The 20,204-nt window shown below is 55.5% G+C and overlaps 3 protein-coding genes across 3 annotated transcripts; all 3 read right to left on the bottom strand.

Annotated features, from left to right (window-relative positions):
• Positions 1–2,804: 2,804 nt before the first annotated feature.
• On the bottom strand, positions 2,805–4,172 carry MYCTH_2306730 (uncharacterized protein). Its single transcript, XM_003664144.1, has 3 exons — positions 3,802–4,172; positions 3,112–3,713; positions 2,805–3,024 (listed from the first exon to the last, which is right to left on the bottom strand). The coding sequence occupies exons 1-3, from the start codon at positions 3,989–3,991 to the stop codon at positions 2,899–2,901; spliced, it is 918 nt and encodes a 305-aa protein (XP_003664192.1). The 5' UTR covers positions 3,992–4,172; the 3' UTR covers positions 2,805–2,898.
• A 2,616-nt stretch (positions 4,173–6,788) lies between these two features.
• MYCTH_2111197 (uncharacterized protein) lies at positions 6,789–8,060 on the bottom strand (the record flags this gene model as incomplete). The annotated part of the gene is made up of 6 exons (XM_003664143.1): positions 6,789–7,117; positions 7,330–7,402; positions 7,470–7,484; positions 7,676–7,697; positions 7,812–7,849; positions 7,962–8,060. 6 exons carry the CDS (start codon positions 8,058–8,060, stop codon positions 6,789–6,791), a joined length of 576 nt encoding a protein of 191 aa, XP_003664191.1.
• An 8,969-nt stretch (positions 8,061–17,029) lies between these two features.
• MYCTH_2306723 (uncharacterized protein) lies at positions 17,030–19,473 on the bottom strand. Its single transcript, XM_003664142.1, has 7 exons — positions 19,268–19,473; positions 19,048–19,071; positions 18,950–18,975; positions 18,836–18,877; positions 18,725–18,779; positions 17,868–18,658; positions 17,030–17,790 (listed from the first exon to the last, which is right to left on the bottom strand). Exons 1-7 carry the CDS (start codon positions 19,277–19,279, stop codon positions 17,397–17,399), a joined length of 1,344 nt encoding a protein of 447 aa, XP_003664190.1. The 5' UTR covers positions 19,280–19,473; the 3' UTR covers positions 17,030–17,396.
• Between the last annotated feature and the right edge of the window lie 731 nt (positions 19,474–20,204).

Genomic DNA, 20,204 nt, shown 5'->3' with positions numbered 1-20,204 from the left:
TGCCCTGCTTGTGCCGTCTAGCAGGGCGGCTATCTCTGTGTTTGGACAGACAAGACAGCCGAGGAGATGGCTAGTACCCCTTCCCGCTTCTCCGTTTGAAGTCTCCATAACAAGTTCAATGCATACCAAGTCGTAATTAATGAGACCAGTGGGCATAGCACTACATACAGTACGAGAATAGTACGGAGTACGCCATCGTCAATCCGCGAGCATGTGTTTCGACCCGCCCTGGGCCGGCCCAGGCCACGCCTGATCGCACGACTTGTCTGGAGCACAGCACGCTAGTGTATAAGATCATCGCGTTATATCTACGTATGTACCAAGTATGTACATGCGTACATTCATTCATAGCCGCCACCATTGTTCCCTTCTCCGTACGCCCACAAAGTTGCCATGTTTTGGGCTCCGCCGCACACCGACATTGCAACAGAAACTCATCCCAACCATCGCCGTCGCCATCGCCGACCAGGCACTCGAAACATGGCGGCCCCCACGGGCGCGCGGCACCGTCGTCTGTGCCCGCCCCGATTTCCGTGCGACCTTCTAGAAAAAAATGACGGGTTTGCGCATCGTCGGGCCTTCCGACGCTGCGCCGCAGCGCGCCGCAGCGTACGTATGTGCAGTACCTATGTACATACATACACTAGCCTGCCCTCTGCAACGGCCCACGCGGCACCGAACGACAGGGCAAAGCACGAAAATGCACGTGGACCTTCCAACCAAGCCTCGCTTGCTTGCTCTACCTCCCCCCCCCCCCTTCTTCTTTCCTTTCCTTCCTTCTTCTCCGTTTGGCTACCGGCCCCGTAGGAAGGCGCGAAGGAAGGAAGGTTTAATTTAGGGTGGTACAAGTACTCAGGAGGGCGCGTTGATCTGGTGCACACCCCCCACTAGACGAAAAACCATCACTACCAGCACCACCACCCACTGTGTGCGTTGCGTGTGCCTCGCCAAATCTCCCGACCCCGATCCCCAACCGGCCTCACTCCCTCCCCTCCTTCGTTGCTTCCCCATGATTCTGTGTTTGTTGACCGTTGCCAGCCCGGGGCGCCCCGCCTGCCCGCCGTGCCCTACACTCGGTGTCTCAGGAAACACCGGGCTAAAAGAGCCCGCCCGTGTTTCGTACCGCGTAAACCACACCGGCGGCGCCGACGCCGCCGGCACCAAACTAAGGTTTGCTGGAACTCAGTAAGCGAGGAAGCACCCGCTCGTATATGTGTGTGTGTGTGTGCGCGCGTGCGCGTATCAGGTGTTGCCGGCGCTGGCCGAGCCATGGTACATGTTTGTTCAGTGCAGCTCTTGTGCTGTACACCCTCCACTTCTTCCCAGCAGCAAGGTACCTTGTCCCAGGCAATATTTCACCAAATATACCTTCCTACGTAACGTTTACATATGATTCAAGAAGGGTTGATGCGATTGTACACACATATAGACGTACACGGCACTAAGCAGCGTAAAGGTGCGAGCCATCGGATTTAATCTTGCTCCCCATCAGGCTAGCATGAACGTCATAACAAAAGAATGGGGGTACATAGCCTACAGGTACGCTACGCAGGGGGGAAAAGACCCTCTACCATGGTTCCTACTGGTGGTCAGCAACCGTTACGCTGTTGTCGTCATCGAAGGGAAAGCGACCGAAAGGATCAATAAACGAAGCAGCTCAACCGAACCACACGAAACAACACAAAACACGGCCTCCACACGGCGCACCCGGCCACTAGCTCCTCTCTTCCTGACTAGTAGTGGCGTGTTGTACCGCAGTCTAGGCTCCCCCTCTGTTCAGCCCTATCGCCGCCTCTCCGCCTCTCCACCTCCCTTATTGCCGACCGTCCTTCTTGCTGACGGGTTTCAACACTAGCGCAGGCCCGGCGGGCCAAAGAGAGAGCGCGAGAACAAGGGGAAAAAGCGGAGGATGGAGCGAACAGAGGAGGCGGAGGTGGAGGGCGGAGGAGAGCTAACCAAGGTAGTGAATACCGAGGTAGTGGATTTGTCAGACTTCAATCTCCCATCTTCTCCTCGCACTCATCCATCTTCCTCTCCTCTCCCTTCTATCGAGCCTTGTCCCCTATTCTCCCCCCCCCCCTTCCCTCTCCCCATTTTCCCCCACGCGGGTACGTGCCAAGAACGGTTGACGCGTTTGTTAGGTCGTTCGTTTCGCAGATACTCAGATCGGATCACCGTCGCGCATCGTTGGACCTGCAGAAGAAGAAGAAGGAGTAGGACATGGCAAACTTGGGCAGCGTGGCTCATTGAGAGCCATGTGCGCGGGTAGCAGAACTAGCTCTTAAGATATTCACGGCGAGTTCCACGACGGACGGTGTTAAGATGCAAGTTAGCATGAGCTGCTTCAAAACACTTTTTTTTCGATATCCCGGACTATTTATGATGTTGGGCGGCGAGAAAGAATATATAGAACAAGTAGGCAATAGTTATATATATTGGAATGCCATCCAAACGTTGTTGGCCTGAAGTCCGTACTTCGAGTCGAGCGCTTCGACTGCGAGGAAAAGTCGATGAGAATACCAATATAACCCTGTCCTGCCAGTGCGCCACAACTCCCCCAAACAACAAAAACAACCAAGTTCTCCCTCCAAGTGTGTCGATGCTTCCCAAGCTCCCAGTCCTCGAACGTTCCCCCATTCGTCTCTCATCAGCAAGAAAACAAGTGTGGGCTCGCTGCTCCTCACCAAAAAAAGAAGGGGAGATTTCAACATAAATAATAGTACCAGCGATGGTTCTCATGTTCTACATCGCGAAAAACAAATTAAACGGACCAAAAAAGGAACCCGGAAATAAAACGTAAGTGCCTTCCCGCGGCATTTAGAAGAATCCCAACGTTGTTTCATCTCGCATGTCTTTTCGGAGAGCCCTCCGTTTTTGTTCTTTTTTTTTTTTTCTTTTTTACCCCTGCTGGACAAGGCCGGGAGAGCCCGGCATGGAGAGCGGCGTGGTTGGGTACGCGTCATAGCTCCCCGAGTCCGAGCAGGCGGCGGAGTGATCATAGGAGTGCGAGAGAGATGGCGGAGTCTGTCATTCAACACGGCCACGGTCAGCAACGGGCTCGGCCATGGTGAGGAAGGGGGAGAGGGAGGGGGAGGAGGAGGTTATACTCACATGCGGCATCTGGTCGTATGGCGAAGGGTGGCCGGCGTTCATGTCCATGCCTGGCACGACGGAGGGGTAGCCGTTGTAGTTCATGTACGACAGGCCGTCCTCGGCCGGCAGCGCACTGGGATAGCCGGGCTCCCGCTTGATGGCGTCGTTGAAGTGGGTCATGGAGGGCAGCGTCACCGGCACCGGCTGCGGCGGCGACAGGTACTCGGTGTAGGCCTCGGTCGTCATTGGGCGGTAACCCTGCATGCCCCCGTATTGCGCCATCATCATCTCTTCAGGAGGGGCCGGGTAGGTCGAGTAGACAAACATGGGTGGCGTGTGTGACCGCTCACGGCCGTCGTATGAGGGGGGGAAGAGGTACTCGTCGTCGTGGTGCATGGGTGGGGTGTATTGGCCCTGCACGGTCGGCTTCGCCTGGGCAGGCTGCGGCTGCGGCGGCGGCGGCGGCGGCGGCGGCGCTTGTTGTTGCCTCTGGGCCTTGGTTGTCTGTGTCCGCTTCGCCTTGGCCGGCGCGCTCTGCTTCTCGTTGCCGGACGATGAGGTATCATCCGAGGAACCCGCCCGCCTCTCGAGCTCCTCTAGTCTCTTCTTGAGCTTCTTGCCTGTATCGTTGCGAGACGTTAGCGACCAGGACAGGCACGACACTTCGCAGATGCTCCCCGGGCAAGCAAGGGCGGGCGCTACACGTACGGTAATTGCGCTGGGCAATGCGGTTCTGTATCCTCCGTCGCTCAGCGAGGTCGGAAATCTTGGTCCAGTCCTCGTCCGGGTTGGCGGAGCTGCTGAAGGCGCTGCTCGTGCTGTGGTTGGAGTATTGCCGCGCCGGGGCAGGTGCTGATTGCACCGGGTAGGCATATGTGTGTTGGGACATGGCGAACATCTTGCTCGTCTGTTGTTCGAGACGTCCAAGGTGTTTTGGGGAGAAGGGTGAGGGGGGTGAGCAATATGAAAGAGGAGGTGAGAACCAAATCCCCAGATGCGAGGGGAAGGCAAGGGGCAATGGAAAATATAAGGAGCTCCAAAGAGCTCGGCGTTGCTTCCAACAAGTCCGAGACGGATCTTCTTTCTTGAGGATCAGATGGTCTCGCAGCCACGGGAAGTCGGGGAGGCTCCAAGATTAAATATTGCGAAGCCAGTTCGCTCGGCCACGGGGGAGGGAGGCTTGCTTCAAGCCCACATGGCGGCGTCGGGGTCGGGTCAAGGTACCTCAACCCTGGGTCCTCGCCAATTCCATCGTCGCGGTCACCCACCCACACCCAAAGCCCCGGCAGGGGGGGGTGGCCCAGGTTCGATCGAGGCTCGAAGCTGTGTCCGGCAGTGGAAACGAGCAGGGATACAGGGCATGCGCGGGAATCCCACACCCCTGGAAGGTGGGGAGGAAGGGCGCCAGGGATGCAGGGTATCGTAGGGTACACTAGTGTATCGTCGATATGTGGGGGTGTGCGTGGTGAATCCTGAGGAAGGCAGTGAGCGTAGTGTAATCCGTACACTACGAAGTATGTACTCCGTACATGTGGCCGCTATCCTGCAGCCTGGCTTGAGGTACCCGCTACGGTTCCGGGACAGGGGTCGTCGTGTCCGGAATGGAGGGGCGGTCTTGCTAACTGGGCGCATGCACGGAACCTGCAACCTCGCTCAGCGGTGCCAAGCGGGGTAGGTAGGTAGTGAACTGCATTGAACCTAACTGGGTGCTCCGTGGCCGCGGAGGAGCCTCCGTTTGCTGTTCCTGCTCCGGATGCCTGGGAGCTGAAATGCGATATGTGTTCCTCCTCGTACAGACGAGATGGCAAAGCAGCCGACAAACATCGCACAGACTTCGTTCTTTGGCTGTTGTCGGGGAGAGAGAAGAGACGGGTCGGGTCCATCGCGAGCTGGACCCTCGATCACGGAGGGTGTCTCAGCACATCGCGCATGAGGAGGAAAGCTGGGGTGTATGCCCAGAAACAATACACAAGACCGCAAGGTGCAGCGCATCCAACCATCGGAGCGGCATGCGTGGCTCGGTTTACGAGATGGTGCTGCGCAACTGCCTTCGGGTGCCGCGACAGAGACGGAGCCGAAGCTCGGGTGGGAAACGGAGCAATCGCCCAGGCAGCCAGAAAACTTTCCAAGGGGTAAAATTAGCCCGCGCATGCGTCAGGCTATTTTGCCCGCTCTTGTTGGTCGCGCTAACATTGGTACGTAGCTCGCACAAGACCCTGGCGGTGTGGACCAGGCTTGAATCTGATTGGATGGTTGTCTCCCCCCGGATCATCACACTAGTGTAGGCGCCTCTTTGCCCGTAGGGCTGCGGTTACGCTTTCTCTTTTAGGAAACCCCAAGCTTTTTCATTTGGCCAGGATAAGTGAAATGAACGCAGCGTTGAAGAATTTTGGGTTGCTGAGTCGAGAGCACTCGAAACACCAGCTGAGAGATATGCGCCCCCCGTGTCCTTGCCCATGTCGACGAAACGGGCTCACCGTCCCCTGAAGCGGCTGGCTGCCGGGCTGTATCACTTGCCGCACGAGTCTGGCCTGTTTTTTGGGTTTAATGGGGGATGGCGTGTGTTTCGGGTCTGTTCGTACATAGGTATCTGCTCCGTGCGCTACGGATAGTTTCATACATAAAGTCGCATAGATACCATAGATACACGTGTGGTCCTGTGACGGGTTTCCCCAGCGCCCACCAGACATCCATGCTGTCTTCGCGTGGTGTATAGCTACAATCTACTATGTTAGACTGCTTGTCGCAAGTGGGCGCCATACCCAATTCAGCTTCATTGTCGAAGCAGGGCCCTAAAATAAGGTTTTTGCTTTGGCGCCTTGGCATCGCGGCAAGCCGTCCCAAACCAGGGCAAGCCGCTCAGAAGAATCTCGTTGACTGTTGAGAGGTCCCATTTGGCGTTGGGCCCTTCTCTCGGGCTTTCCCATCCGAGCTGAGGGCTCGACGTGAGTCTTGGGAGTCTTGTCCAAAGCCGCCTACTCGTATTTGATAGTGACGGTCGTTTTTCCCATTGGAAAATCCGCAAGGCGCCTGAACCCATATCCCTCAGCCCTCAATCTGCACAATTCCTGCTTGTAACACCGCAGGACACGAGGCTTTAGTTGGCGTATTAAATTCCTCGCGGCCGTTGACTAGCAACCTATTCAACTGCGAAGCTGTTTCAGCGCTTTTAATTAACTTTCAAAGAGCGGACAGCAAAGCATCCCGCTAAAATATAGGGCAAAACCCACGAGCAGCCCCACCAAAAAACTCCTCGCAAGCTCAACCAATTGTGCACCCACAACAGGTCCGAAAAAAACTCCCACACGGGGCCCGCTAATCCGCGGTGGATTGCCAGGCTCAGATCCGCCGGGCGTGCCAAGTACGGATTACACTACAGTTAGTTAGCCGGACAATCTCGCTACTACTGTATGTATGTATGTACATACCAATTGAAACGTAGCAGAATGGCCCACGCAGTTACCTCGCTAGGATTCCACTTTGCTGAAATACTAAGTAGAGAGGTTTGTACATACATGTAACTAACGGACGGGAACAACACCACGCTACTGCGCAAAAAGCGACAAGGCGACTTGGTACGGACTCCGCACGGGACAAGCTCCCGTAACTAACTGCCCAAATCCTTGACGCGGCAAAAAGAGACCAGGAAGCGCCAGAGATTCAACTCGAGGCTCTATCATTCCCTGCCATCTATACTAGGCAACGAGATCGCAGCACGGCGAAGTATGTGCCGAGCTCGTCAAAGCCTTCGCCCACCCCTTCTTCAACCGTTGCGATGCTTCCAAAACAGCCTCGGCCAGAACGCTGCCCGTCGTCATGACGACGTGGAGCGTGGAGGAACCAAACGGCGGTCCGAGCTCCAGCCACTCAGGTTGGCTTGGGGCCTTGGAGAACCGGAGAGGCGCAGCGTCATCGACGTGGTTGAGGTCCGAAGAAGGATCCGAAGAAGGAACCGGGAGATGGGGCTTTCCGCCCAACCCCAAGCCACCGCCATCGGTGAACAATGCAATGCCACGATGGTCCGCTAATACCTTCAAGTTCCTTGTATGTACTTCGCATGGCTCGCAGCTAGAGGACGACGGCGTCTGGGGGGGGGGAGCGGGGGGGACAAAGGCGGGGCCGGCCAGGACAACGCTGCGGATGTGTTACGGTATGTAAAGAACATGCCATATTCCACGTAGCGACGTCTACACAGTAGTGTAGGCCTCTGGCACCCTTTTCCCACTGACGACAGACCTGTGTTTGCATGCCACTTGGCGGGTGGGGCCAGCTGTTTCCAGAGGCTCGGGACGGCTTTGTCTTTGCAAAGCTACATACATCAATACCAGGCCTACCATAGTAGTCAGGCATGTGCTGTACCCTCCGTACACACATACCACAGATATAGGACACTGCCAGTGCAACAAAGGTAGCTACGTATGTACTGAGTCCATGATAAGAACTGCATAGCATCCCGGGCCATAGCACCATCATCATTTGGCTGCCTGAATGCGCAAACCAGGGGCGACGACACGTTGAGACAACTTCCACGTGTATTTCGTTGTCTGCATCTCGGATTTGGACCCGACTTTTGGATCCGTACCTGCGCGACTCCCCGCGTCATCCTACCCGGGAAGGCATGTACAATACAAACACTTGCAACAAGAGAGAAGCGCGTGAGCATCGCTCCCAAGAGTTCTAGCCCACGCGGAGCGTTTGGGAGCGTTGCAAGAACCTACATTAGCGTGGACCCGAGCCCCAGGACTCGGCGGTTCAACTTGTTGATAACGTCATTTTGCTGCTATGCTGCTATCGCGGCTGCTTAGCGCGGCCCAACGGATCACCGTAGCGAACAACCCACGACGGCTCGTTTACGCTTAGTAACTTACATCGTACCACACGATAAGTTGCAGACGAACGGGAAGGATCTCGCCCAGTTTTCGCTTGCGCCCACCTACCAGCTCTTTGCCCCCCCAGCGAAGCGTCATTCTTTCGACATGACCCGGGCGGTCGCTCGCCTGTTTTACCGGGTCGTCCGAACAAGGGCAGAGGATTTGTCAACGGGGCGCCTTCTGGATTACCCATCGATGACAAAACGAAGGCACCGCACCGCCTCGGCGGATCGATTGACAGGCCACATGCGCCCTACAATTTAGTTTCCCCATCCTTCAACCCCAGATGGGCAATCAGACAACATGCATCCCCTGAGTTCCGGCCCTGCAGGGGTAAGTCTGGCTTCCGCTGCATAGTGCACGTGGAGGGGGGTGGTAGGTATGTACGGATTATTAGACATCCATTCGTACCTTGCGTCAGGAGCAGACAAGCAGATGACAGTTACCGAGCCTTTGGCTCCTCCCCTCTTCCCCACCTATTCCGCAGCATGGCGCGTGTTTTGTCGCCCTACTGCGTACAGAGTTCAACGTGGGGAGGTAGGTAATCCGTGTCTTCCAGACGCTTTGCTCCATGGATGTACGGATTCCGTACTGCGTGCTATATTGCGCACCGTACAAGTATAGTTACACTACAGGTATGAGCAAGGCCAGGGTCGGCGTAGCCGGACGATCGCGGCGCGTCGAGGCCCTCCCTCTCCACCGCTGCTCCGTTCTGTGGCACTTGCGGATAACTTGGCACGAAGTACTGTACGAATGTACGTAGGTATGTAGTTATGTAGTTATGTACCTATGTACATACGCTACACACACGATCGCACACTCATCGTAGACTACGAATTCAGTTCCTCGAGTGGTGTATCCGCACTTCTTGATAGGGCGTTGTGTCGGAAGGGGGAAGGGTGAGGGTCCCAGGGTCTGGGCCAGACGGCCGGTCAGAGACCAATGATTGTGGGCGTCTCTCTCGGCTGTATCTCGAAACATGTTTCCTGATCAGGCAATAGGCCTTCAGCAGTGTGCAAGAACGGCGTTCCCGTCGTTGCTCTCTTGCGGTCGGCTCACTGATGAGGGTGCGTATTACGCGCCTGCGACGTGCGGATTCTTCTCTCTCGCTCTCTCTTTTTATCTTTTAATGTTTTGCTTTTGTTGCTTTTTCAACCTCTCAACATGTTCGTAGTTTGTTCGGAATGCTCCGTTCTCCGTTCAAGTTTTTGTGTAACCCTTAGTGTACCCCTTCCCCCAAAGTGAACCACAACCAAGGTGTAGTATAACTCCTTTGTCTGACACGAAGAAGTGGCCGGCCAGGGTATTTACAAAGCAAACAGCGGCCTCAGCGGTTTCAGGTTGGTTTTTTTTTGGGGTGTGGTGAAAACCTTCCGTGCTGCCTGTGCCGCCTCCTTGGGGTTGGTAGGAGATGGGATCTGCACGTTCATGGCTTAAGCATCGGCAGGGAAGGAGACATGAATGGATTCTGGTTTCAAAGCCCAAACTTAGTGTACATGCCTCTCCAAACATGTGGGGACGATTTCACCTAATCAGCTTTTTTTCCGGGGCAAGAAGGGGGATGGAATCAGAGCAACTAGTGTATCAACAGATGCGCCTGGTTGGGACATTTGCGTCCTGACGGAAGGCCCATCAATCTGGCGCTTTTGGTCAGTCGGCCATGGCTCGGTGATCTACACAGCCCGTTGCTCCTTCCTGAAGGAGACTCGAGAAAAAAAGGGGGGAAAAACAAAAATAAAATAGAGGGTGAGGCGACAGGACCGCCAGGCCTGATGCCTGTCGAGCGATGAATGAATGCATGGGAAGGAAGCGAAAGATGCGCGGCTGCGTCACACGTTGGACTCGCAGTGATTGGTGGCCCAACGCTCGTGCTTGTTGGGTAGTACCGTCGCGCGCCCATACTTCCTCGCGTTCAGCGACTCCCCGAGTATGTACACTGCGCTAGTGCCCGGATTGAGACGCATCCGGAGGCGCGGCTGCGTGATTCGTACTATGTACACCACCTACTACAAGCAGCAGCGTTGTGTGTGTGTGTGTGTATATCGCAGTCAATGGGGAACCCTGGACTCGGTCCCTCAGGGTTCCCAGAAATATCCGGGGAAACGGCTTGTTGTCGGGGGCACCCTTACCGGTTTGCTCCGCGGCGATTCGTTGCTTGAGACCGGGGCCATGGGCTTGTGGGAGCGTCCTTGTAGCGCGGCCCCATTCATTGTTTGATCAGTAAACTTCCGCGCGGACTTAGTAACGCAGCTGTGGGCTATGTCCGCAGGAAATGTAATCAGCTTCTGATTAACTCCGTAGACGCAAGCATACGGATAGAAGCTAACAAATCAGGCGCGCGAGGGCCGGAAACTTATTTTCACTGTACAGGGTTGACCAATTAATCAACACCTTGGGGGGAGAAAAGAGCGAGGAACAGCGGCCCTGCAGATGCAGCGGCAATGTATGCTCCCGGGCCCAGTGCCCTAACCTCGGGTCCACGTGCCAGCCAAATGTGGAAAAATCATGTTGGGGACCAAGGCGATGCAAGCAACCCGAACCTCGTGGCCTCGTTGTCCAGGCAAAAACATATTAGAGACTCTGGATAGCAATGAAACGCTACTGCCGCACTTGCAGTACGGAGTATACGCAATAGATCCCTTGTCCCCGTCTAAGAGAAGAAAAAAAAAATGAAAAATAAAAAGGTCCTGTCACAAGTTACTCGCCAAATTGCATAGGCCTCCCAGCGAGTGCAGTGCTTGCTATCCCCAAACCCCAATGGCCGCTAATAAACGGGACACCCGCTGCGCACCAAGATGGCCTGGGGTTTGGGCATCAACCTCACCACAACGAGCGTTCGTCGAAGAGCTTAGTGTGTATTTTCTTTTCCTTTCCTTATTCGCTCCTGTACTTGACGGAAATAGTGCCGTCCCTTTTCCGCATTCTATTCGTTACTACTCTGTACTCGTATGTAGAAGTAGCCCGCTTGAGGTCGGCTTTGCAGAGGGCAAAATACCCACATCCGGAAAGTTTCGTTTCGGAGTGGGACGGAACTGGAAACGGCGCGGTTGGCACTGCCGTGCTCCGTTTTGGCCTATCGCTCTGCACGTGTCCGGTTGATCCGGGGGCTTGGTCTTCTTTCCGACGTCATAGGCTGCACCGAGGGCGCGGTGTGTCTAACAAATAACTGCCTGCGCGGTGCTTAATACAAATATGCACAGGTGCCGTCAACACAGCAACGCTTTGCCTACGAGCAAAGTACATGACTTGTCTTGCAGATACACCCTTCCCCGTGTACTTACACAACATACGCACGCTACCCCACGCGCGACACCAATACCAGGACTAGATTGAAACACGTAGTGTGGTTATTGGCCAGACCCGTACTGCGTATGTAATCTGTACAGTACAGTACATACGCTGCACCATCTCGTAGGGCTGGCCGATGCGGTGGCTTGTTGCTCGCCTCCCTTCCTCCACAGAAGCACAGCAGCACAGCGCAAGCATCCAGTGGATGCGACGTGTACCACTCCGCTGTTCCCCACGACATCGCTGAGCATCGGAACAAAGCCACAGTCGCTGGTCTGGGATCCATATCTACTGTACCCACGTTTTTTTTTTTTTTTTTTTGTTTTTGGTTAAAGGATCGCGTCGACTCCAGACGCCGATTCCCCGGGTTCGCTCGGAATTGGAGCGTGCGGAGCTGCGGTCCTGGGCCGCCCCCGGCAATGAAAACGAGGGATACGAAAAAGGACACCGCCCACTTCGCAATAACTAGCACTGATCTGCACTTAGAATTGGGCAACTCGTTGCCGTCGATATGGCGGTGTAGGAGGCGGCCGGGAATGCGAGCTCGACGAAAAGAACCCTACAGGACTTGCATGGGGAAGTATGAGCGAGAGCGTCGGGCTGGGTGCTAAGTAAGTACCGTGACTTGTCGGATCTCCGACAAGCACACAAATGAGTAGCCCCCGGGAAGGGAGCAAGGTAGCACTGCACGAGGTGGTTGTCGATGTTGCGGGCGGGCCGCCTGACAAATGCATGTTTTGGGCCGCGCCTACAGGTCACCTTACCTCGCGGCCTGCACATCAGTATGTATGTATGTATGTATGTACATACAGTACGTCCGTATGTACGCACGCATGTAAGGTCTGTATGAAGTACGCAGTAGTGTATGTGTCTTGTAGGGCTGAACTCCCAGAAAGAAGTGCGGGCCGGTTGATGTTTTGTGACCACACCAAGAACTTCCCCATGAAAACTTGAGCAGTGGGTATCGAGGTGTTCAGCGTCCCGCTGAAACCTGGCCGGGGCGAGAAGTAAAGTTCGTGTTGTGCCGCCATGCAGCAACAACAGGTTCTATGCTGCCGCTCCTTTGGGCGGGCTTCTCGGAAGGGGCCCTGGGACCGAAGCAGCTCAAACGTCCCGGGAAGCATCCCATGTAGCCATTTCCGTCTTCATCATTGCATGGCAGTCCCTGAGGCGGTCAAGACAAGGCAGGACACTGTCATCTGGTGTGGTAGAAGTGGCCATCTCTTCGGGCGGGTGTGGCTGCCAGGTTGCAGCAAAAGGAGCCGAGAATGCCACCCCAACATTGAGCCAGATACGCACCCGTCGCTTATTAATAAACAACTCGCAGTTGAGTCACCGGTCAAGGGTGTCCAGTGCTCCCTTCCTTTGAGTACGTCTGCTCCTTCCGTTCCCTCCGCGCCCTTTCGCGGCTACGGTCTACGGAGTCGGTCATGAACTTTTGTCCCGCCTGTGGCCGCACCTTGGCAGAAAGGTAGCAAGGGCGATTGGTGACGTTGAATGAGAGAGTTATTTGTAATCGTGAATGGGCTGCACTGGTGGATGAACCATACTGGGAGGTGCGAGATCCGTGTACTCTCCGAAGTGTTGAGATTGGCCAGTTACAAGGATGGGCTTCCTAGCGCGTCTAACCGACGCCTGCCAGCCAGAGGGTCGCGGCTGGGAGGATCCTGTGTAACGCAACACCCAAGCCAGTCGTCTCTCTGAAATGCTGTCAATTTGCCGCCAAACAAGAACTAAGCAACATCCTGGGCAGAGCCCGGCCTCCGTTTCTTCCAGCATCGAGTCAATCAAACAGGGCGGGGTAGTTGCCGCGTCTCTCTGATTGCTGCCCCGTATCTCGACGAGTCGGACGCGAGGCAGTCCGATCATGGGTCCGCTCAGGTTATCTATGGGTAATGGTGGGACTGATACTTGGTATCCGATCCGTATGTCTGTGTGTACTCCGTACATACGTATGTTTGGTGAAAGTTCCCGTCCTACCGCGGTAGCGAAATGGCAGATGAGGGAGGAGTGAGTCGTGTCGAGCCAACGAACAACGCGGAGATGCAGTCGCCAAAGCGAGCCTCATCGCGCATGGCGCGGGGCCCACGGTACCGGGGCTGTTCTGTGCGACCGGTCTGGGTGCATTGTAGGCTTGGGTAGCAGACGAGCAGACGCGGAAGAGCAGCAGCAGGCAGCTTGGCGTTGCAGTGCGTCAATGCAAGGTTGGGGATGTGGCGGCGCAGCACCTCGAGCAGATCCCGCCTGTTCTTGGTGTGCCCGCGAGAGCTGCCAGCAAAAAGGAGCGGAGTGGGGCAGTAACAGGGATCCGGGGTTCCCCACAGGGCTTCTTTGTTTCCGTTGGGACTCCGTTTGAGCATTGGAGGGGGGGAGCCACAAGAAATGCCAAGCTTTTCCCCGGTCCACCTCGGAGCGTTCTCGCGAGGCTGCGCTTGCGATGATGCTTTCGCATCGACTTCGTTCAAAACACCACCCATCGAACGGCCTGGGGTTGCAATTGGTCGAACCGGCCACATCAGGATGTGCACGTTTCTGATTCTGTATAGCAACCCTGACTTGATTCGGTTCGACTCCTCCCAAACACACTCACACACAGAAGTCAGTTCACACTGCAGTCGCGCGCCAGCCGTGCTTGCTATCTTCAGCTGAACGGCGCCCCGGTGACCAGAAAAGGGAGGACCGCCTGCCGTCTAGGTTCTATTTACAACAATTCTTGGAGGAGGAAAGAGCATGCTTTCGACGCCAGGTACACCTATGCAGGTGCAAGAGCCACATGTACGGACTACATACAGTAACATCGGGTGCCTTCCCTAGTATCTTGCCAGACCAAGTTAACGACCTGATGCGTGGTGTTTCCTTCTTGGCATGTCGTCTTACAAAAAAAAAAAAAAAAAAAAAAAAAAAAAAAAAAAAAACCCACCCATCTGCCAAAGAACAACACCATTCCCGCTTCAGAACAACCGCCACAGGACGAGGATGATGCTCAGAGCCATAGATTGCCGATCCCTCGTGCCCAGCCCTGTGGCGCCTTGTCCCGGTTATTGATCGAATCCTGCGGCATGCATCGAGAGCGTGTGCGGCCTAGGCAGCCGCCGTTGTCGTAGGACAGGCGGTGGGACCGTGCATGGCTTTGAGACTGCTTTCGTATGCTTTTTCTTTTTTTTTTTTTTACACCCTGGGCCAAATCCCGTGATGACGCCTCTCCCACGCCTCGAACCTGAGCGGGCGTAGCCTTGTCGATCGCACCACCGTCTCCCCCAAGAAGCAAGCCGACAAGACAGAAGATGGGCCCTGGACCATCATCTCGGACTGCATCAGTATCGGCGATAACTACTGCTCAACAGGGAACACAGGGTGATTCGCTCCTCAACTCCGATATGGCGCCCTTCCGGTCTGGCCCTGTGCGCTCACGCAGGGTCCTGGGACCCTCCCACGTATGTACATATGTATGTATGTATGTACGGATCCGTACATACAGTACATACCAGGTTAGTGTACATAAGAAAGCCCCGGAGGATGGTTATTACCTTCTGCCGCCCTCGGGTTCCCACCCCTATCTTATGTCTATTGACCGCCGGTCTCCCGGTCTCGGCGGACCTGTCAAGAAGTCCGTCGTTAATGCTCCATCAGTAACTCTCCGTCATTCGGACTTTACATGTCCGAACACCAATCTCCGCCTCGGCGTCTGTCCTGCTCTGCTGCATTCAACTCCGCGTCCCAGACACCTAGTCTTGTTGGTCCGGGGGGGCCCAGAGAGGGTCAAGTCGGTTTAGAGGCCCCAACTGCTGTACCGTACTGTGTATGTCCCCATCAAGTGCCGGGGGAGCGGAAGACCCAAGTGGGTGGAACATGGCACTTCGCAGTCAGCACCCAATCGCTCTAGCGCGTCATGGTACACTACGCTACTGTGTAAAGGGTCTCGAAAAGCCGTCTCGCCCATTAGGGCTGAGACCCGCCCCCTCCCCCCCCCCCCCCCCCCGACAAGTTGCAGTAGCGCTCGGGTCGACATGTCTCTGCCCGAGGTGGCCCCGTAACCTTCCAGGAGGCCCAAGTCTGGAGAGGCACCGACATGCAAAGGCTTAAAAGGCAGGACGGGGTATGTAGTCAAGGTCATGGGCAGACGCGCGCATTCTCGAGCGGCTCAGAGCCCCGGGTCTCCGTCTGGCTCCGCTATGCCGCGGATACGTATAGCATGAGGATACGATCGTCGTCGTCTCGCAGTCGCCAAACGGCACCGGGACGACGAACCGCAGACAGGGGGAGGAAAGGGGCCAGCCTGTCGGTCCTGCAGGAAACTTGTGCCACCGGCGCCGTTAGCGTGGTGCCTGCCTCCGTATGTGTGGACGCGAACCGGCTTCTCCGGTGACTCTCGGGGTCCCACACACGCCATGTCGACGACCTTCAATAGGTCCTGTGTCACGATCAGTTCAGGCGGTCTGCAGGGCAAGAAGGATCCTATGGGGTGGCTGTGGCTGTGCGTTCACCCCGCAGAACCACGCCTATCAACCGCGTACGCGTTCCTCTTGCTTACATTCTCCTTTTTAGGAAGTTGATATGGATAGGAACTGCTCTTATACGCGAATCCCAGCCAAGCACGGGCTCGGGCTTTATTCAGCGTCACCATCCCAGCCGTTTCCAGAACCAAGGAGAGGCTCTAGTGCCTTGTAGCGGATGTACGTACATATATACAGGTTCGTCTCAGCCGGTGCCAGATGAGACTTTGGCGCATGTGCCTCCTCCGGGCGTGGGCTGAGTAACGAGTTCGTTCACAGTCTAACACGAGTCTGCGGCCGTGTCACACTCGGCTTGCTTGACGGAAATGCCCGAGACTTGTCAAACAGGTTTTCCCGTCTCGAGCGAGGAAGAAATGGGTTGAACTTCCAGAAAAAAAGAGCTGAGGTGTCAGGGGCATCGTCGGGTCAAGGAAACAGAAAACGCTTTGCCGCGCAAAATTTAGTCCCTTGTTCCAAAACCATGTGAGTCAGTGCTAGAACGCTCTAGCTCCGGCTTTGTAGTGCTCAGCACGAAGGCTGAGACAATACAGAGGCTAGGGGTACAGCGATTGAGAGCAAGGGAAGCCGAACTGTAGTCCAGCAAGACATCCACACGGCCGCCATTTAATACTCGGGAGAACACAATGAAATGCAATACCTCAAAGACCGCAAAGCATCCCGAAGCCCGGCAGTAGACCCCGAGTCTGACCCCCCACCCCCTGAGTCCCTAGATATATGCCCCCCTTGAAATGACTACTGGGTCGGGTTACATTTACCATGGCCACCCAGTTTCTGCTAGACAGTCTAATCGGACAACGCACACAAAAGAGAACAAGCCAAAGTTTACTCCGCTGGCCCTCGGGGCAAGATTGTTGTCTCAGCGGTCCCTCATATGTCTGGTGCTGATGATACATGATCCCGGGCCAATATCACGACGAATCTCCGCAGCTCAAAGCATGGGAGGAAGGGAAAAACAAAAAACAAGATCCACGTCAAATCTTGCAAGGAGGCAGGTCATCTTGCTTTCCAGAGCAAGGCTGAGTACAGGCGTCCTGCTACGGCCTTTAGAATTCAACATCACACACACACACACGTAGACACACGCAGGCGCGGGCGCGCGCATGTGCTCCCAGCCACCGCGTGATGATGACACGTGTAGAACAGCGTAGAGATTCGTCTCCAGCGCAGGCAGCTGCATTACAGAACGGGAGAAGGAGGAAGAAGGTAGAGGGGGCAAGCCCAGGTTGGTGCCATGAAGAGAGTTTGAAGCATTCAAAGGAACAAGACGGATAAACGGCGTCAAATTCAAGGGACCAAACAACGTAGCGAGGACTGGAAGGCATTCGACACCAAAGACAGGTGCATGATTTTCTTGCCTTAGGTATAACAATCGGGGGTCCAACCGAAACCGATCAGATGCCTCCCCGTTTCTTATTAAATTATTGATATCACCAACACAAACTTCGCCGCTCAAACTCAAAAGAGCCGTATCCACAGACACAGGCGGCAGATCAAGTCGAATGAATAGCGGCAGCACGCCCGATGTGATCATTATCCACCCTTCCAAGAAACTAGCTCACAGTCGACCTGCATGCCCAACAGGTGCTGCCGACCTCGGCGGATACGGAGGGCGAGAAGCAAGCCCTGGAACTTACTCCTCCTGCTCAAGAGGAGCCTCCTCCTCGTACTCTCCCTCCTCATCGTCGACACCAGCATCCTGGTACTGCTGGTACTCCGAGACGAGATCGTTCATGTTGGACTCAGCCTCGGTGAACTCCATCTCATCCATACCCTCGCCAGTGTACCAGTGCAAGAAAGCCTTGCGACGGAACATGGCAGTGAACTGCTCGCCAATGCGCTTGAACAGCTCCTGAATAGCCGTCGAGTTACCAACAAAGGTCGACGACATCTTGAGACCGCGCGGCGGGATCGAGCACAGAGCGGTCTGGACGTTGTTCGGAATCCACTCGACGAAGTAGGACGAGTTCTTGTTCTGAACGTTGCGCATCTGGTCCTCAACCTCCTTCATCGAGACCTTGCCACGGCTGTCGCATCGTTAGCACCTCGTCCGACAATCTGTAACACCGGGAGGGAGGGAGGAGGGGGGGGGGGTATATCTCACAAGATGGCAGAGCAGGTCAGGTAGCGACCGTTGCGGAAGTCGGACGCAGCCATCATGTTCTTGGGGTCGAACATCTGCTGGGTCAACTCCGGAACGGAGACGGCGCGGAACGAGTGGGCGCCGCGGCTGGTGAGCGGAGCGAAGCCGACCATGAAGAAGTGGAGACGAGGGAAAGGAACCATGTTGACAGCCAGCTTGCGGAGATCCGAGTTGAGCTGGCCGGGGAAACGGAGCGAGACGGTGACACCCGACATGACGGCAGAGACCAGGTAGTTGAGGTCGCCGTACGAGGGGTTGGACAGCTTGAGGGTGCGCATGCAAATGTCGTAGAGAGCCTCGTTGTCAATGCAGAAGGTCTCGTCCGAGTTCTCAACCAGCTGGTGGACCGAGAGGGTGGCGTTGTAGGGCTCAACGACCGTGTCCGAGACTTTGGGGGAAGGGACAACGGAGAAGGTGGCCATCATGCGGTCGGGGAACTCCTCGCGAATCTTGGAGATCAGGAGGGTACCCATACCGGCACCGGTACCACCACCGAGGGAGTGGGTAATCTGGAAACCCTGGAGGCAGTCGCAGCCCTCAGCCTCGCGACGGACGACATCGAGGACCTGGTCGACGAGTTCGGCACCCTCGGTGTAGTGACCCTTGGCCCAGTTGTTGCCAGCACCAGACTGGCCGAAGACGAAGTTGTCCGGGCGGAAGAGCTGGCCAAAGGGACCAGCACGCACAGCGTCCATGGTGCCGGGCTCCAGGTCGACGAGGACGGCACGAGGGACATACTTGTTGCCGGAAGCCTGTTCAAAGAGAAAAAGGTAAGCACGCCATCACCCAACCGTCAACGGGTGCTAGACAAGACGTACCTCGTTGAAGTAGACGTTCATGCGCTCGAGCTGCAGCTCGGAAGTGCCATTGTACCTATCGGAGCGGTGAGCGAGGGCTTCATCGACCTGGGGCTATTGACGGCTACGTACACGCCATTGCTGTCGAGGCCGTGCTCGCCAGAGATGGTCTGCCTGAAGAAGAAGTCAGTTTGGATTGCCTTTCGATGACAAGAGGCTTTGATTCCGTATCGAACTTGGACGTACCAGAAAGCGGCACCGATTTGGTTACCCTAGGGAGCTAGGTGTCAATCAACCTGCACCACCCAGTAGATGCCGCAAGGTTCGAATCGGTCATCACTTACGCACTGGCCGGTCTGGAGGTGAACCTGTGACACGCAAAGCAGTCAGCATCGCGTTCTTGCCATCGTGACGGTGCTGTCGCGGTTCGGCTGGTCGAGAGCTCATGGAACGATGCTGTCCCAAAGTGTGGGGTTGATCAGGGGCCGCCCCCTCCCCCCAAAAAAAAATTCCCAGACGCGTCGAGGGCATGCGGCACGAAATGCGAGGGGCGGAGAGACTTACAATCTCACGCATTTTGATGGTTTTCGTAAAAAGCTGGTCTGCAAAGCGATGTGAGCTGCAGGAGGGAAACCGATGTTGAGCGGACGTGTGCTGTGGAAAAGCTGTCGGGTGGTGGAGAAGTCGGTCGGCAAGAGGAGATTGTTTGATTTTGGGCGAGAAATGAAAAGGCGAGGATCGTTCACCGCTTGCTGCTGCCGAGTGGAGATCAGGCACGCCCAAAATCGGGCAAGACTCGCTCGACTGGCTGTCTCGGTGGTCCCTGCGTTCTCGCTTGTTTACACCATTCCTTATTCGATTGGAGGCAGATGAGGAAGCGCGTCGCGCTAGGCCAATTTCGTCTTTTCTCTGGTGCCTTTTTTGGAGGGGCAATTGCTGAAACCTCTCAGGCTCGACGGGCAGGCACGATATCGGAATGGAGAATGCCACGAAAAAGATAACCGCAAAAACACCACGGTCTTTCAGAAAACACTATGCTAGGAACGAGAATGTAGACATGGGACCAAACTCTCGCACTACTGTCAATCAATTGCACGCAGGACATTAGCAAAGTCTCCAGAACTGTTGGCGTAACTCGCGGGCACATCCGCGGCGTCTGCCTGATCAGGCGGTTCGACCAACTTAACTTTGTCCATTACCTCGCACGGATACCTACCTCACCCCCAACTCCGGGACATGAAATCGAGTTGTCTTTGGCCCGAATTTGGTTTTCTGAATTTGTCTTGTTTATGTCAGAGAGTCTTCAACACAAGAAGTGCTGGAGGGAGCACAACATATGGGATTAACCACTACGACCGTTCGGCATACCTCCGGGAACCGATAGGCAGGCACCATGAAAACGCCACAGGCAGCAGAATGAGGCTTACCCTCCTCTCGTGGGTAGTGTACGGCATTCAAGCCTCTTGATTGCGATCAAAGGGGGGTGTCATGTCGGCACATG

This window comes from Thermothelomyces thermophilus, chromosome 4 (assembly GCF_000226095.1).
Source record: "Thermothelomyces thermophilus ATCC 42464 chromosome 4, complete sequence".
Classification (NCBI taxonomy): Eukaryota; Fungi; Ascomycota; class Sordariomycetes; order Sordariales; family Chaetomiaceae; genus Thermothelomyces; species Thermothelomyces thermophilus.
The sequence above is the reverse complement of the archived record's forward strand: the minus strand, read 5'-3'. Positions and strand labels throughout refer to the sequence as shown.